This window comes from Pocillopora verrucosa, chromosome 5 (genome assembly GCF_036669915.1).
Source record: "Pocillopora verrucosa isolate sample1 chromosome 5, ASM3666991v2, whole genome shotgun sequence".
Lineage (NCBI taxonomy): Eukaryota > Metazoa > Cnidaria > Anthozoa > Scleractinia > Pocilloporidae > Pocillopora > Pocillopora verrucosa.
This window is the reverse complement of record NC_089316.1, coordinates 2,876,903-2,894,628: the sequence shown is the minus strand read 5'-3', so window position 1 is coordinate 2,894,628 and position 17,726 is coordinate 2,876,903. Positions and strand designations below refer to the sequence as shown.

At 37.7% G+C, this 17,726-nt stretch overlaps 2 protein-coding genes across 2 annotated transcripts; one reads left to right on the top strand and one right to left on the bottom strand.

The window, feature by feature from the left end:
• The first annotated feature begins 4,867 nt into the window (after window positions 1-4,867).
• On the top strand, window positions 4,868-6,106 carry LOC131768584 (BTB and MATH domain-containing protein 36-like). Its single transcript, XM_059084310.2, has one exon. It carries the CDS (start codon window positions 4,932-4,934, stop codon window positions 5,568-5,570), a length of 639 nt encoding a protein of 212 aa, XP_058940293.2. The 5' UTR covers window positions 4,868-4,931; the 3' UTR covers window positions 5,571-6,106.
• Window positions 6,107-9,339: 3,233 nt separating this feature from the next.
• Window positions 9,340-16,951, bottom strand: LOC131768550 (uncharacterized). Its single transcript, XM_059084270.2, has 6 exons — window positions 16,535-16,951; window positions 13,803-13,924; window positions 13,108-13,206; window positions 12,786-12,896; window positions 12,076-12,285; window positions 9,340-11,210 (listed from the first exon to the last, which is right to left on the bottom strand). The coding sequence occupies exons 1-6, from the start codon at window positions 16,908-16,910 to the stop codon at window positions 11,040-11,042; spliced, it is 1,089 nt and encodes a 362-aa protein (XP_058940253.2). The 5' UTR covers window positions 16,911-16,951; the 3' UTR covers window positions 9,340-11,039.
• Between the last annotated feature and the right edge of the window lie 775 nt (window positions 16,952-17,726).

Sequence of the window (17,726 nt, the reverse complement as noted above, 5' to 3'; positions counted from 1 at the left end):
GTTTTAAAAGCCAATTGTTTTAGTTTTCTTTCTCCTATTTGGTCATTGAATGTATAATATTACTGATATTAATTGTTAATCAAACATTTCGCCGTGGCTGAACAAAAATGAATACAATCACAATAATAAAAAACAAAACAAAACAAACTAAAAATTACAATAAACTCAGTGCAGAGAAAAGAAAAAAGGTTTTGTGCTGCTAAAGTGAAAAATATCACGACTTAGAACTGTAGCCCACCAATCTCGAGCCCAGGGTCAATTTGGCTCCTTGTCAGCGGTATAGTCGTCTTTTTTCCTGAAAAATATGCAAAAGAAGCTTTTAAATCTTGGTTGCTAAAGAAACGTCAGGTAACATAAATAGACATCTATCTTATGTTCCCGCATAGGTTGCGGACAATTATCCGCTTGAATGATTTATGAGTCAGAGGGAGCAACGCCAGTTCTACACTTTGTCACGCATTCTAAACTTACATGTAACACTTGTATAATCATTTGTATCTCTTGTTATCTCAGTTCCTGATTTAAATCCGTACTTTGAGTTCTTTTGCGATGTACAGTAAGATCCGCTCGCCTGGCTGCTTAGAAAGAAATTGATCGATCCGATTTCTCCGAGTGTTATTGTTATTCCGGTGTGATAGTTTTTTTATTTTGTTTTGTTTGTTTTTGTGTGGTACGTTGAATATAAAAAAAATTGTCTGTTGATCAATACATGCTTTCCTTGAGGTAACTTGTATTCAAGATGATGTTCTTGCCCGATTTTTTAGCGAACAATTTGCGTTAAGGTTCTGCGTTTTGCTGTCTGCTTGAGTTCCTGTATGAATTAAATATCCATTCAACGTTTCTCGGAAAAACTTACACTAATTCAACATATTCTAAGAAACATACGAGATGTTTACTCTGTATTGTCCAATTCCCAATTCAAAATAGATGTGCGTGGTAGGACTAGACTGCGAAAAACCACGTAACTGTACAGATTATCATTAAACTGAACGTTTCACATCGATACTGAACGTCTCACATCGATTTTTATCGTTATAATTATTAGAATGAGCTTGAATGAACATTGCGGTTGGACACTGAGCAGTAGGCCGAGCTCAGTTCTTAAATAACTATATACAACAAGCTTTTGCCTCTGTTAATCGATAACAAGAACTATTTCTCTACACATGACTTAGTGTTGTTTTAGAATGTTTCCGTATTTATGTTATAATATATATGAAATGAATCTACATTACTCAATAAATATGTAATCTTTGTTTGTTGAAATTTAAATCAAACGCCTGCATTTCCTTGCCAAGATGCCTAGCTAACATAAAGACCAGTCCAGGTATCACCATGGCAGCTATTGGCAACTCAGTGTATTGCCGTGCAACCGTGCAGAAAGCTAAGCCATTTCCACCTCCTGAGGAGGTTTGCGTGACTGCGTAATGTTCACAACGAATCAACAATAGTCTAAATTTCGTCACGCAAGAAAGGGATTCTAGTGCGCCTTTCATTTCCAAAGGCGCTGTAGAAATCAAATAAATATTAAGTAAACAGATAATTAAAATGGAAAAATAATCAACCGAAGAATACTGAATTGATCAGACGGGGAATTTTCTGGAGTAGCAACTAGAAGAGGTATATATGGAACTCAATAGAGAGAGTGTCTGCTTAGAACTGCAAAGTGAAAGGGTCAGTATGACTTGGAGTAATCTTCCTTCCTAACTTGACCTATATTGGAGGAGTGGAAATGAAATAAAAAAGTAATGATAAAGAAGGGATATGAAATAAAGCAGACAAACGATAATTACAAAATAATAATGATAAGAAAATACAGGATCTGCGCCGCGCGGAAACTGGTGATGAGAGTCTCAATGGGATCTACCGTTTGCCGTTGACAAATTTTTTAGGGCCTATCCACAATAAGTCGTAAAAAAATTAACCGTAAAAAATTCTCTGGTAAGAATAATGGAAAGATATAAACCGTTAGCCGTAAAATGGCTAAAATTTTAACCGTTTCTCGTAAAAGCCATCATCCCATTGAGACCCTCTTTATAACGGGGTATGATTTTGTGTTTAACTCAATGCTTCTTTTAATTAATAAGTATTCTATGGTGGTTCTTGATATTTCTCAATTACAGAAAGTGAAAGAAACATTGACGTTTTTAAGTGCATGGATACCACACATCTATTAATATAAATCAACACATCTTTTGTTTAAGTCGACTGCCAGATGTTGCAGTATTTGTGTAGGCTTGGAAAATATTGTACCTTCGTTCCGTTTGTAAAGAAACCGTGAAAAAGTTCTCGAATTATAAGATCCCTGTAATACTAATACCATCGTAAATAGTATTTCTCTTTGCAAATAACATCAGAAATGCTTAATATATGCTGATTACATTATTGGATACGTAATGAAGAAAGAATCTATTGATAGATTTTTGTCAAATATTTGCGGACAACCTATGACGCGACGAGCTATTTAATTAGACATTTCATACTTGACGTATGCATCGTTTATAATTAACCGCTTGTGGACCTAGAAATGAAGTAATCTGCCAAATGATTGCATGCGGCAGCTATACATTTGACTTCGTGATTCTTTTGGTAAATAACGATATCAGAAATGTTTTAATATATGATTTGATACTTAATAAAGAAAGAATCTATTTGGAGCTTTTTGTTGAATATTTGCGGACAACCTTGAAGTGCTATTAGATATTTTATACTTGACGTATGCATCGTTTATAATTAACCGTTTATAGACCTTGAGCTGAAGTAATCTGCCATACATTTGACTTCATAATCTTTTTAAGAGAGTCAGTCAGACGGAACCTCTTTCAAATTTTTATACAGACAAGCACAAGCTCAACGATCACGTTTTACATTCTCAAAACCTCGGAAGTTGATGTATTTCTGATCTTGAAAGAAAAATTCAGCTTTAATCGTTGGCTTGAAATTTTATGCGGTCATAGGAAAACTCGGCAGTGTGGGCTTTGCTGACAATTTGATGACAAAGGTGAAGTTTTGACGTTCGATTGCTGATTACCCCCAAATTAATAGGTTTGATTCAGAGGTATGCCTCAATTTCAAGTCGCCTTTAGTTCGGAAATTAAGCCGAACTCCAAACAGAACTCTGAACTTAAACAAATGATCTAGTTTTGTGAATCTTTTTTTTTTTCTGCGCTTCATATGCACGAAAAATAAGTTTGTCTTTTTCCTGATTGCGAATACAAAGTCTTTGTTATCCAATGCTTCGGGAAAGGTGACAGAAGGAAGCGCAAAATTTTCCCGTGAAATCGTTCAGTCTCGCCCACAAGCCGGAACGCGTTTTTTTGCGGTGTTCTCAAGTGATTCAAATGATTTATCACTAAGACAACAGTGGGAACGCCTTTTACGAGAAGGTATTAGGTCTGGAAAATCTCTCATCCAGCGTAGGAAATATTCGACATGCCATGAAGTCCATTGTCTTACGAAATACAAAACTAAACACTCTTTGTTGTAGGAGGACTAGTTCATGGTATAACGTGTGCAACAAGCGTTTTATCACCGTATCCATCGATATCGGCAAGTGTTTTTAAAATCAGTTTTGAAAGCCAAGTGTTTTAGTTTTCTTTCCCCTATTTGGTCATGGAATGTATGATATCACTGATAGTAATAATGTTGATCAAACATTTCGCCATGGTTGAGCAAAAATAATAACAATCACAATAAACAAGAACAAAACAAAACAACAATTACAGTGAACACAGTACAGAGAAAAGAAAAAGAGTTTTTTGCTGCTAAAGTGAAAAAGATTACGACATAGAACGGTAGCCCAAGCTTTCTTTGAAGAGTATTACCAATCTCGAGCCCAGGGTTAATTTGGCTCCTTGTCAGCGGTATGGTCGACATTATTTGCGTAAGTACGTCATGTAAGGGTAATTATTATGGACTTCACTGTACGTTATAGTAAGAAAAGGACATAATATGTAGTGAGTAGATAATATCTCGCCATTGGCGACCATACCGCTGACTAGGAGCCAAAATAACCCTTGGCTCGAGATAAGAGTACTTGTCAGGCTTGTTAAACAGCCGCTGCTCAGTAAGTGAGCCCACTCTACAGCAGAAATCAAGGCTAACTACGAGAAAAAAGATAGTTTTGGTGTTATCAACCGAGTTGATAATGTAAATAATGGGCCACCGAAAAAAGGTTCAAAGCTGGAGTTTCGAGCGTCAGCCCTTCTTCGGAGCGTTTCGTCTTAGTTACCCTCAGCTCCAAATCTACATACCACAAGACAAAGCAATGAAAATTAGAAAGTATCACCTGACATTGCAGTGCTACCCAAGCATATGTAATGGTGAAAAATTTAAAAAAACCTCGCTCATTGAGGGCACAGTCCCTTTCCTAAGGTATATGCAAATGAAGCTTTTAAATCTTGGTTGCCAAAGAAACCCTAAAAGATGACAGTCATAGGATTGCTATTGTTAGGTCATGTAACAGTCGCAGGATTCTTTCGACCAATCAGCAAGTGCCTAATGTATGGTGCATAAAATCAGCTCCTGAGAAGTGAAAGATACACAGATGCTAACCAGTTTATTTCATCACATTATGAACTTCCTGTTTTTCTGAGAATGTCACGCAATGGTATGCGAGCAAAATTTAAATAGGATTTTCTTTTACTAACAAACTTTACAAGTGAGAACAATAGCAATCTGGTGACTCATTTCTTTGGGAAAGTCCCTTATGCACCATAGACTTCCTTACTCAAAATGTTTTGTGCGCGACTGAGAAAACAAATACGCCACGGTGACACTGTTCATTTAAGCCCTCCACTCAGTATAATTTCATGCAAGAGTTCACGCTTGTATTATGGTTTGCGCCTTTCGATTTCGCTAACTGTGAGTTACGTTGATTCCTTGTGTTTCTTCCCAATTACCTGTTTCCTGTCTCATTTTATCGGTCCACGATGGCTACTTGGAAAATTTCTAAAAAATCAAGTGATCGACCTGATTTTTCAGAGTCCTTGTTGTTTAGTGACGTAGTTTTTGTGGTCGAAGATAAAAAATTCCACGTCCACCGGTATATTCTTGCACAATGGTCGCCTGTGTTTAAGACGATGTTCTTGTCAGGGTTTAAAGAAAAGAACTTGAGCGAGATTCCTCTTCCGGGCAAAAAGGCGAGTGAGTTCAAGGAACTTTTGCTGCTCATTTATTCCACTGTATCTGGCGAAACTCTAAATGCCATCAACGACGCCAATTGCCAATCTTTGCTCAGGCTCGCTCGAGAGTATCAAATAGAAGCTATTTATAAGAAGTGCGAGGAACATATCGTCAAAAGGATAAGAAATGCACCAGGAAATACCTTCATGGCAGACATGATATTTGCACAAACCTGTAACTTTGAGAAACTTCTTAAAATCAGTGTCGAGAAAGCTATTAACCACTTACGGTTGGATGATATTAAGAGGCATGAGATGTTTAATCAAATCGAGCCACAGATTTACAAACAAATCTTGGAAGGAATCATTCAAAGACTTGAGGAGCCAGTAACCTGTGGTCACTGCGGTTTTAGAGTTACCGTTAGAAGAAAAGAACACCCCAGCTAACTATTAGTAGAGGTAGATATTATTAGAACATGAAAAATATGCAAAATCTCAAAAGTCAACTTTTATGTTTTGAAAGCCTCGATAACAGAATAGTTTAGATGCCCACTTTAGAGAGATATTTCGATTCAGAGAACTGATGACACAGCTGGCGTCAAAGTGATATTAGGCACTTTACGATTGGTAGAGGAAGACAGGGGATACGAACGAGAAATCATTCAAGGACATACTTAAAGGACTGAGCAAAGTGCTATGACCGACGAGAACCAGACTAAACCAAACCCAGTCAGCTGAGTAATTAATCACGTGACCTCAAATTCTTTATGATCTTTATGATATCATTTGCATGCACATAATTAGGGCGCGACTTTATATACATAATTATAAGAAAAGCGCGCGCTAGACAATAGTAAATAGTATTCTTCATTAATTAGAAACTTTTGTTAGTTCCCTGGACAAGAAACTCGCAATTTTTAGAAAATGTCTTGGCCTTTACTTAAAATACAGTGAACGAAAACTTGCATAGTTGGCCGATGGGATTGCAGTATACATAATGAACACCTGGAGTCATGAATCAAATATAAAGTTTAACGCCTCCAAATTCAAAGACCGGGAACTCAGAGATCTTGTCTTTCTCTATAATTGAATTTCCGGATATACCGACATAAATATTAGGACTACACTCACCCGAACGATCAAACTACACTACTGCATAAATGTTAGTCGATATGTTAATTTTGTCACATAAGGCCGATCTCGTTCTAAGAACCCTACCCTCGTACTAAAACCTGCTCACGGTAAAAACGCAACTTTCTAGGTCTCATTTTTCAATAGAATTGTAAAACCCTGGAACATTATCTGCAATATTGCCCCTCATGACAAGTTTTCTGGTCCAAGTACGTTTAAAAAGTATTTTACACTACTAGACACTATTTACAATATTGACATGCCCTGCACCTGGTTCCTCTCCAGTAACTACCCTTGCCATCGCTCTTAATTTCTATCCGACTGATTTTTATTGCACTATACTGTGCAGTATTAGTAATTAATTAGATTTAATGTAATTTTATTAAAATTTAAATTTATTATGAGATTTTTTTACTCAGATTTTGGGTTACGCCTTACATGGGATACTTTTCCTATTCGTGCAATCCCTTTTATTCTTTTCATTTCTGCCATTGAATTACTAAATGAGACCAATAAAGTTGATAGGAAGATAATATGATTGCAAGTGTAACATACTGAGCTAGTGTCAGATGAAAAGTTACTCCTCAGGGCGTGCTTGGTGCATGCGTCAATTTTTCTATTCAAGGTCAAAAAAATGGTGAGATTAAAAGGAGGTGGGGTGCAAGAGATGCAAGGGAATATCTATGACAACTGTTAACATTTAACCACAAAAACTGTGTTTCATTTTATTAGTTGACCAATTCCTTATTACAATATGTTTAATTCACCACAAGCATCTACTCGGTGTCTCCCGCGTATTACAATACAAGAAATTGAAATTTCTACACATACTCTCCTAAATATGTAATAATATTACATATGACTGCCTTAGTAAGCCATTTCTAATGGATTAGAACAATCATGGGCGGCTCTACATGTTCTAAGTATCTAAAGTGATAATTATAACTTTCATGTTTCCTGAGTTATAGAGTTTAGTCGATCTCTATTGAAAGAAAGCCAGTTGTGCATCATACTTTAATAACTTTTGACAATTGTTGTTTATTGGCCAAAATCAATTTTATGCACAAACGTGTGAATAGGACCCGGGGACCCGTTTATCGAAAGACCCGGTCATTTTACAGACCGCGGAAGCCATATTGGTGAGGAGTAGAATCACGGGTTACATAGCTAAGAACTAGTCCATTTCCGTTCCGGATTCTGGAACCCGAAAAGTGCCTTAAACATCTGGAATTTAATTCTAATGTCCAATCAAGAATTAACCACGAATTAATTAACAAGTAACATTAAGGTTATACTATATATACTATAAACAATACTGACAGAAAAGTAGGAAGCCCTTCGCTATTGGACGACGTTCTCAGAAAAAAAAAATGCTTAGCTTGTTTCATAACAATTCACATTTACTAAAACATTTAAAGTTATTTTAATAATAAATGAACTGGATGGTTGCCATGATTACAGTGATAACGGCAAGTTCATGAAAACTGATGTCATATGTGACTGTTCAACTCATTGATCTGGGCTTAACGGCACAATGTCTGAAATACTGAAAAAAAAAGTAGCTGTCAACCTTATCTCGCAGTCTTCATCACCAGAGTGATCTCTGCGTTACCACATGGTTATTTGACGTTTGTTTATCGACAAGTAGTTGATAATAGCGGATAATTTAAAGCCTCCACCTCTGTTTGACGTTGGACGTTGGTCTTTGATGTGAACAGCTTCTTTGAGTTTGTTTTCGATGTCCACGGACTCTTTACCAAGGATAAATACCCTCGTCCCAGTCGATATCGTGACTGACCTTTGACGGTGGCGATCTCAGGTCGCAGAGATAACTCTTGCATTAAACATGCAACCACACGACGACGCAGAGCTCACCGTTTGCTGACGAGGACTTAATAAAAACGTGAAATAAATTAAGGTTATAAAACCTACCCTCTCTCGGTAAAGGGAAAATAAGTAGAAATAGTTCAGTCCGCCCTTTAATTCGGGGCTAAGATTGTTAAAAAAAAAACAAAAAAAAACGGGAATTTGTACACATCTTTATCAAACAAGAAGGAAAGGAGGAAGTGTGTTTTTCACTGTATCCTGCGAATTTCACAAGCCAACATTTGATGCACGCAAATAAAAAATATGTATATATATATACTGCAAAGTAATTATTTCCATTCCAAAGATTCAAGTATCTCTTTCATCGACTCCAAGTACTCCTTAGCTTTGCTCAAATTTTTGCAAGGTGACCTTTTACCCGATCTTTTATATTCGGAACAAATGTCACTGTCGAATCTTACGACTGTAATATTTTTGTCAACATCTTCAAAATATTTTCTTGCATGGTGGTCTACTTTTTGAAGGGCATGGCATTACCTCATATTCGCTTGCTTTACCTCGCCTCATTAGTATTGATCGTAGCTAAGGCAATCCGCCATCATAAATAGTATAACATTCAGGGCTTTTGGAGCACAGTTAGATTGATGTGATATGCAGGCAAAATAATGAGCTGTGACTTTCATTACGTTTGCGTCACCCCAGCTCATCGAATGTCGCCTTGAACGCAACGCGGACGGTGGTAAATTCCCAAGGGCCTTTTTGTAATTCATCGAAAACTGTTTGGCAATCTTTCAATTGCTTCATTTTGGAGAGGGGATATTACAATAGATGAAGAGGTCCTTCTTTTTATCATAGAGCGCAAAGTAGCGGAAATGGGCTTCAGAAAGCATCGACATCACGTACGGACCCCTTGCAGAATATCTTGCTTACCTTTCTTCCATTTGTTATGAAATATTTGGAAATATCGAAACCAAATTATAGGGAGGGGGAAGGGGGTTCCATCCGTGCTTAAATTTCTTTCTTTACCACGATGAGGAAGTGTCAGTTAGCTGTACGCCCAAGGATTTGAGTCACAATTAAAAAAAAATATATATGAAGAAGACGTAAGCTTGGAAACTGTGGCAATAGGAATATTTTTATCTATTACTCCAGTTCTGTAGCGAGGCTTTGTTACTGTTATTGTTCGCAGTTTATTACTCTGTTTTTTTGTAGTTGTTTTGTAATTGTTTTTTATTTTTTGTTTTTTGTTACATCTCTGTCAAATTAAATATCGTGCAATTAAAGACAATAATAACAATAAAATGATTGTATTTTACAACTAGAATGTGCAGTTAGCTGCAAGGAAAACTTAATTAATAATTAATAAATTTGCAGCTTATTGTTCTGTCTTTGTGAAAGGTTAATGTATTCAGTTGGACAATGTTTGGAACCATCGTAGAATAAATCATATTTACATTACTCAATAAATATATATATATATATGTATATATATATCCTAGCCTATTGCATGGCATACCTTTCGGTAAAGAATATTAAATTACTTGAAGGTCAACCGTTATTTTCATTCAAATTCCCTGGATTAAGATCCGGGTCATGCCTAAACATAAGGTTAACCTCCCATGAATTTTCTACTCTCTACCTTGATCTTGCTCACATATAATCTGTCTTAAGACTCAGGATCTAATCACTGCCTGCAGTATTACTGCCTGCATTACTGCCTGCAGTAATGTAGTTTTGAAGGATGAGTTTTGTGGGATGAGAGTCGCCACTCTCAGCCTTGATCCTGCTCACATATAATCTGTCTTTAGATTGAGGATCTAATTACTGCCTACAGCATTACTGCTTGTCTTTACTGCCTGCTGCATCCTTAGGATGCTGAAGGCAGTAACAGTCATATTAGTATCATCTGCTTACATTCTTGAGGTAAGATAGTCAATCGGTTAGTATATACCACACAAGTGAAAAATGCCTTTTTCGCAGCTGATTAGCTGGTGCGGAAGGGAATAGAAAGAATTGTTCACCTCCGACAGCCGATATTTATTGGTATTTTAAAAGAGATGGACTTATTCTTTAGTATCTGTGTGGTATGTAACAAAACAAGTATTCATCAGTGTCGGTGAAAGTGTTGGATATCACTATTCACCTCAACTTCGGTGAATAATTGTTTAATGTTGGTAAGATTATTTACCTGTATTAGAAATAAAAGTGGCCCACGCTTCGACCCTTGACATGGGGAACTCCACACCATAGAGTGGCTTCTTTAGAAGAGTACTCCGTTTACATGTACGATCTGAAATCCTTTTAATAAATAAGAGTGTTTACGGTGTAAAATTTACACCATTTTAAGGCATGGCCACGCACTCCGGTATACTCTGATTTATAGTAAACAAAGGCTGGTGGTATACCGTGTCAAAGGCTTTTTTTGGATCTAAAAAAGTGGGTGGATGGATAAATAGATGAGTGAATAGATGGATAGATAGATGGATGGATGGATGAATGGGTAGAAAAATGGACAAGCACCGTAATGGAGGCCGAGGGAATGATGTGAGTGGAACCTAGATTACGGAGAGTGTGAAAACAGAGAGGCGGATGATCGAAAGAAGAATAAGAATTTAGGAGCAGAGGTCTCTTTTACTCTCCCACCAAAATGCCGAAAGAAAAAAAAAGTTAAAAAACGTCGCTCTTTCACTCGCCTTCACCGAGTAAGGGCTTGGAACAGCCTACTTAACCCTTTCACTCGTCGGTAATTCTCCTTACTGTCTGCCACAGAATTAGTTTGGAGAATTTGGTATTGAATCAACGTCGATCTGTCCTTTCTTATCTGCTTGATATTGCATTGACACTGTAAGAAGTAATTCTCTTTTGGGTCACTCATGGGAGTCGAAGGGTTCATGCAATTGTCCGTCGTTAGGCCAAAGACAGCCCAGCAGAACTGCCATGGTATATAATGGAGTGGAGTCAAGTAGGACATTCCCAGTAATGAATGTAACAATACATGGTTGGTTCTCCAGTTGTAAGTGTTCCTTCGCACTTACACACGTACTTTCTTTCTGGGCCATTAACAGTGGATTCTAATCGCCAATTTTTGGCGTCATTTGTGTCACAATGTACGCTGATTATTCTTGTGCCCTAATAAACAATCAAACATAAAGACAAACAAACGAAAATAAATAACTAGCATTAACAGGGCATTAAGTTATTTTAAAGAGTTTCTCTCTGTATTATTGCCCACCTCTCCAATCCCTAGGGTTGAGACAAATTGTCAGATCGTATATTATTGAAAAGTATTTAATGATAATATCGATTTCATTCATGTTTTAAGTAGCGTCTTATTCTCATGACAAACTAATGGTGCACCTGTGGCCTTTTCTCTTACAGCTATGTTCATATTTTATTCAAAATTAGTACGTCCTTTCATGCGTTCGTACGTTTCTTTGTTTTATAATAAACCAGTCGGAAAGTCCTTCAGTTGCTCGGTCCGTAGTTTGTTTATTCAGCCAGTAAGTCGGTCGGTCTATCGGTCAGATGCACAGACGTTCTTCTTGTTTAGTCAGACAGTTAGTCAGTCGTCTGGCGGTGGGGCGGTCAAAAATAAGATCGGCTACAAATGATCAGACAGTCGGGCCGTTGGACAGTCAGGTAGTCAGACAATCAAACAGACAGAAGGAAACTAACGAGGTTAGATAGTCCGGAACTCAGTAGCTATGTCAATCAGGCGGCCAGCCCGCTGTCAGTTAGTCCGCCAGCCAATCAATCCGTTTGTAAGCCATTTAGTTAGTCCGGCAATCAGTCTGTCTTTCAGACACTTAGTGAGACAATTAGAAAGTATGTCTGTGTGTCTGTCTGACCGCAAGTTTGTATTTCATTCTGTCTACTAAGTCAGTCAGACAGGCAGATAGTCAAACTACGGATTGCCTTGATCGGCGTGGAAACTGTTTAATATCATAGTAAACGGCCCTTAAGGTAGATAAAAACGTTGGAATTTCTTTCTTACTTTTTGCTCTGTTACAGATATCGACTGCGTCATGACTGACGAGGCAGGTAAACCTTCTGATTTATTTGTTTTGTATTGACAAAGCGTTAGATTGACTCCAGGACCTGGCAATCCACGCGGTCCTACTGGTCCGGGACCACCAACTGGGCCCTGTGTACCGTTGTACCCTGGAGGTCCCCTGGGTGGGACAATCTTGGACATGTTAATCACCTGTGTTAGAAAAAGGAGCAGTTAGACCACGAAAACCCTGTCCTTACTAAACTAAAAGGATCATGATCGTTAAACTCCACATGATCAGAGTAGATGTGTTTCTAAAATAATCCAAGGATTCTGCTTTGCAACGTTCTGTGATTGATCTGGAAGCACTTAGACTGGGAAACTTTCTCAATGATATTGTGATATCTTCACTCCTTTGCAACCAATTGAACACAATTATAAATGCAGGCGTGCGTAGTAAAGGGCTGAGATCCAATTGACCCGATTTGCGACATTTGTTGGTTTTCTTTCGTCATTCTTTTTGTTTTTGTTGGGTGTGGTTTTGTTTTCGAAAAATTAAACCCTCTCAGAGCCGCAGGTTATCTTAGCTCATTTGAACATTTCTCTTTGTTGTATCAATTGTGGAAGATGAAATTTTGGAAGGTCCGGCTTGGCGCGGAATGTAGGAAAAAAATTTTCGATTATGCGAGACTGTAGATTATTAGACAACTAACCTGTTTCTTGACATCTAGGAGCTCATTTTCTGTCGAATTCAATTTGCGCCACAAATCGGACAAATCCTCGTGCTCTAAAGAACTTACGTTGAGGTAAGTAATCGCTCGTCTCTGCGACAAAAATAATAAATCAATTATTTAATGCACGAATAACGCATCAAACTCATAACGCATTCATTTTTGAATACCGAAACCAAATCATAAAACATTCAGCTTTTAGTTTCTGGGTTTTTTATGACAATTCAACGACAACAGATTTATCAAAATAATATCAAAATACAATTTGCATGCGGTTGACAGAATTTTCTTGCGCAGTACTTACGTTGTGTAAAACTTGTTGTCGAGTCTTCTCATACTCTTCTCTCAACTTTGTCAGATTATTCGAAATCATTTCTACAGATTCAAGCAGATGAATTCTTTCCTGAAAAATTGATAATAAAGATATAAAAATAAAAAAAAAACACGGCGTGTTTGAAGCCATATTTCATGAATAAAACAATTTTTAGATATCACAAGGAGGAATATATAAAATAATTATTATAATTATTCAGAGACCAAAATTTTGTCTGTTTCGACAACATGACATCTTCATTGGGTGCAGTGAAAGGGTATTTTACCAAAATAAGATAAAATTTTAATTCAATTTTTTTCCTTTTTTTCTCTCTCTCTCTTTTTTTTCTAACATGTACAGAGAAGATGTATTATGAATACAAGCTGTTTTTTTCCTACTTCGGAAGTTAAAGCAGCATTTGCACGAGCTGAGTTTTCGTGAAGGTGATCTTTGCGTTAATTTCTCATGATATGTGTGTTAAAATTACTCTTGATTTAGATATTTTATCTATATCCTCATATTAAACAAAACGTCGCATGTCGGCCTGTTGATACGAATTCACCATCTCGCGCTAAAAAATTAATTCCTACGCAGTCAATTTCATCCGTATGCGTTTCTTTATTTTCTTCGTGCTGCTCTCAGGGCGTGAATCCTGACCTTGTTGCCTAAAGAATGAATTTACTTACTGCGTTTAAATCACTGATAGCTTCCTGAAGGAAGGTAAAGTTTTTTTTTAAGTTTTCCATGCTCGAAATATTCGTCCGCAGTTCTTTCATATTTTCAGAGGTAATTTTCTGGAACTTCTCACCTGCGAAAAAATGAGTGCGTAAGAAGAACGACCTTAAAAAATGGCAAGTTGAAAAATATTATGTTAAGTTTGTCAAATATTAAGTTTTGGCACTCTGTGTGCCATGCACAACTTAGACTATTGTAACGTTGCTTGTTCCATAGCTGATAAAATGGGTACGGTTAAATCAAAGGGTCATGATCTGAGTTCTTGATCTCTTGGTCATTTATGAAACCCGCTATTTCCTATATTTTTTTTTCAAATGAGTTTCAAGGAAGTGCGCACGCTGGCCTAAGGGAAGGGCACAAAAAAGCAAAACCTCACGCGTCAAGTCTACATTGCCCATCATGTTTACATTGAACATTATTTACAACCAACCGCAGGACCAGTCTATCACTGAATGGTCAAGTCTGCTTGGACTCAACGCAAACTTGACCATTGATGGGGGTCTGAAAGTTTAAAAAACCACAATCATAACAATCTCTTATTGGGGATTAACGGAATTAACTAACCCCAGTAAAATGATAAGTTTAACCCCCCTGAAAATATCTGTAAGACTGTGAAGCTAGTGGAGTCACAGATAGTCTGGAACGTTATGCATTTAAATCACTTCCACCAACATTGCATTTTATCTGAATTTCCAGAAAGAATATATTTTTATTTTCTTTTGACGGAGGAGAGGATTATTAGGTGCTTGAAAAATCCCAGGTGGGTCGTTGAAAACTAAAAGTTGTTTCGTGTTCAGTCAAACGATACTTCAACACAGCGACAATCCGGCAATTTATGATCCAATTTTTATTGTCTGGCACGATGAAACTCGATGAGCTATAGAGTCCTTGACCCTTGCAATCCCAAGATCTTATTAGTTATTCTCCTTAGTGTCTACTATTCTATTCTTATGAAGTTATTTCAGAGAATTTGGTATTGGGTCAACTAATAATCCCCTAATTGATATTTTTACATACTCTTCACTTTTCTGCTTGAAGAAGAAATGTGTCTTGGTCACTCATGGGAATTGAAAGGTTAACAAGTTTCCTTTTTCAAAAAACTGGCTTGTTAGGTTTCAGAAAAGGGACTTACGATGAAAAAAAACTTGCTCATATCGCATCAATGTTTCTAAGGAAATAGTGTTACGAGGGAAAATGATAATTAGTGACCTTGCTAGTTTAAATCAAGTCCAAACGAAACATAACTAAGGATCTAGTTGACATTCCGACAGGTAAATTTATAACTTCCTAGACGTAAATCCTTTCTCGAGGTTATAATACCTCTTTAGGGCTAATCTAAAAAAAATGACACCGCTGTATAGGGTTTCTGAAGCGGTGAACGATGCGGAAAAGTATTTTCCTCTGCACGACTATTCAGCCTTGATACTACGTCTGTGGAAAACAATGCGAACATATGTTGAATGCACGTGCACAACTCTTGTTCGACTACTATTTTAACGGCTTTTACTTGGGATTTCCGCAGCCGCCGTCGCAACACTCTCAATTTAAACAAGCCTTGTCATTGTTAATTTTTTTATCACGTCGCCGTTCTCGATTTTTTTTTACTAGCATCACCTCTGTGGCATTTTGCTATCATCACAATGTTACTGTTTTTATCACATCCTTCAGTTTCGTAGTTAAGGTTTGGCATGGCCAAAAATCGTCGACGCAGAACAGTGTGATACAGTTTCTTGAACAACTTGTAACAGGTTGTAATTTACGAGTAATGGACGAACCAAGAAACCTTTCGTCAAATAAGTACTTCTTAATGAGCAGAAACGAGCTTCCATATATCTTCATCTCCGTAAGATCGGAAAAAAGTCATTTCTACGTACCAAGTTGTTTGAACATTTCCCAATGAGTATGCACCACAAACTATTCACTCTAAGACGGCGGCGTGTGGTATGTTTCGTCTGGCCAAGTTTAAATATAAAATGACCTAGTTTTCTTATCGCTGCCTGGGTAACCTTAAAACACTCTCAGGAATTTAAAAACAAATTTTTGTTCTCACGGAATTTCACCGGGCGTTCATCGAAATCTATTCAGCCTGTCTGTCGGAACTTCAAAGGCTACCGCTCCATGCACGAGGCAACCTTGCGGAAATACAAGAAAAAACATTACTCTTGCAGCTATGGTTTTTAAGAAAAAAAAAAGGAAGATTTGTTTTTATATTCCTTTCCCTTCACTGATTTTTGTTTCTGTTTGTCTATTTGCTTCTTCTCGTTGTTGCTTCGTGACAAAAAAGAGCTGGATGGGAAAGAGACATGAAGTCTGACGCCTTTCTCATATCGCACATAGTCAACGTTGTGTACTTAAACCAGGACGTCAAAGTTAAGACGGACATGCTGTAACTCCTATGTCAAACCACGAAAACATTGGAAGAACGTCAATATGGGATGTACGTTGTTCCATTTCCTTTCGGTATACTTCAAGGCTCATGCAGCATCCCACATGCAATGATCTTTAGAACCAAAAACGTCTTATGTCTTTTGTATCGTTTCCGTTCTATAAAGAAGGGGTTCTCAATCCTTTCTGTCTTCTTCTTCAACTTACTAGTCTTTTAATATTTATTAACTAACAAATCAGTATACTTTTCATTATTAGTAGTATTTTGTGTGTTTCCGCGTTCACAAAGGTCACTTACCTTCAGCGCGCAAATCACTGTCGCAACCGTTTGATCCCACTTCAGCCTCTTTCTGAAAAATCATCCTATAGCACACGTAACTTGTAAGACCTAGGCATAGGACTGTCAATACCAATAACAGAATATTCAAAGCCACCAGACATCGCATTCGTCTTGAAGAAGACCGAGACAGTCTGTCGTTTGTCTGATACCGACGGCTCCTCGTGTTCTCAACATGTGGTTGCTTTGGAGGGCGATTTTTAAACACGCTGCTGTTGGGAGTAAAAGGAGCTCTATCTAAGCTGTTGAACGCCGGGTTTTCGCAAAAATGGAGTTCAACGTTATGTCTGTTAGGTGGCTCAGAATAATGATTTTCGAGTCGCCTCCTTCCTTCCATCGTTTTCTGTTCAGAGCGATCACCTTATGGCCTAAGTTTTGTTTGGGTGCGACTTTGTCAGGGTATGACAGCTATTTCCTTTACGTTATTTTCCAACCTGTTACTTGATCACCGGAAATCATTCGCGGTTTACATCAAGGGGCTTTCGGCGGGGCGGGAAAAGAAAATCACGCCACTGCCTGTTTAGCGCAAAACGTGAGAAGGAGGAAGGATATATATTTTCCCCCACTTCGTTCCCTGTTTTCTTGCTTTTATTACTTTATGTTCGAGTCGTTAGGTTTTTAAGGGAATGAAATGTCTTAGTTTTGCATTCGATCAAGAAATCGCGATGGCAGCTCGGGAATGTAGTTTTAAAATAAGTGCTCAGGTCTTAGTTTGCCTCTGGAAGTTCTTAGACGTAATTCCGCGAGTTTTTAAACCCAGGGAATCCCTAAATCCTCATGAGACAACATGGTTAAAACAGAGGAAACCATAATACAGCCAGATTCCTCTAGTTCCTCTGGTTAAAAGCTCCAGATGGGCTTTATTAGAAGTTGTCGGAAAATCTTTTGCGGGTACGTCATGGGTGTAACTCAAGGAATGACGAAGGTGTGTGGAAGGAAAATGCTAGAAGAATAACCGGAGGGTCTGTTAATTTTAACTGGACTTCGTATTCAAATTCTCGACGTTGAAAACGACCACTTAGTGTCGTAACAAAACATCCGTTCGAGGTAGATCTGTCTTTCAGCATACTTAGATACTTCACATTCACCTCTCTCGATCCCCGTAGAGGAGATCTTTACGGAAGCAAAACATCCTTCGCAAGTGACACTCGCC

Coding starts and splice junctions, on each gene's coding strand:
- LOC131768550 (XM_059084270.2), bottom strand. CDS start 16,910: ATGGAAGGAAGGAGGCGACTCGAAAATCATTATTCTGAGCCACCTAAC. Junction 13,925..16,534: donor CAGTGATTTGCGCGCTGAAG/GTAAGTGACCTT, acceptor ATTTTTTCGCAG/GTGAGAAGTTCCAGAAAATT. Junction 13,207..13,802: donor CTATCAGTGATTTAAACGCA/GTAAGTAAATTC, acceptor TCAATTTTTCAG/GAAAGAATTCATCTGCTTGA.
- LOC131768584 (XM_059084310.2), top strand. CDS start 4,932: ATGGCTACTTGGAAAATTTCTAAAAAATCAAGTGATCGACCTGATTTT.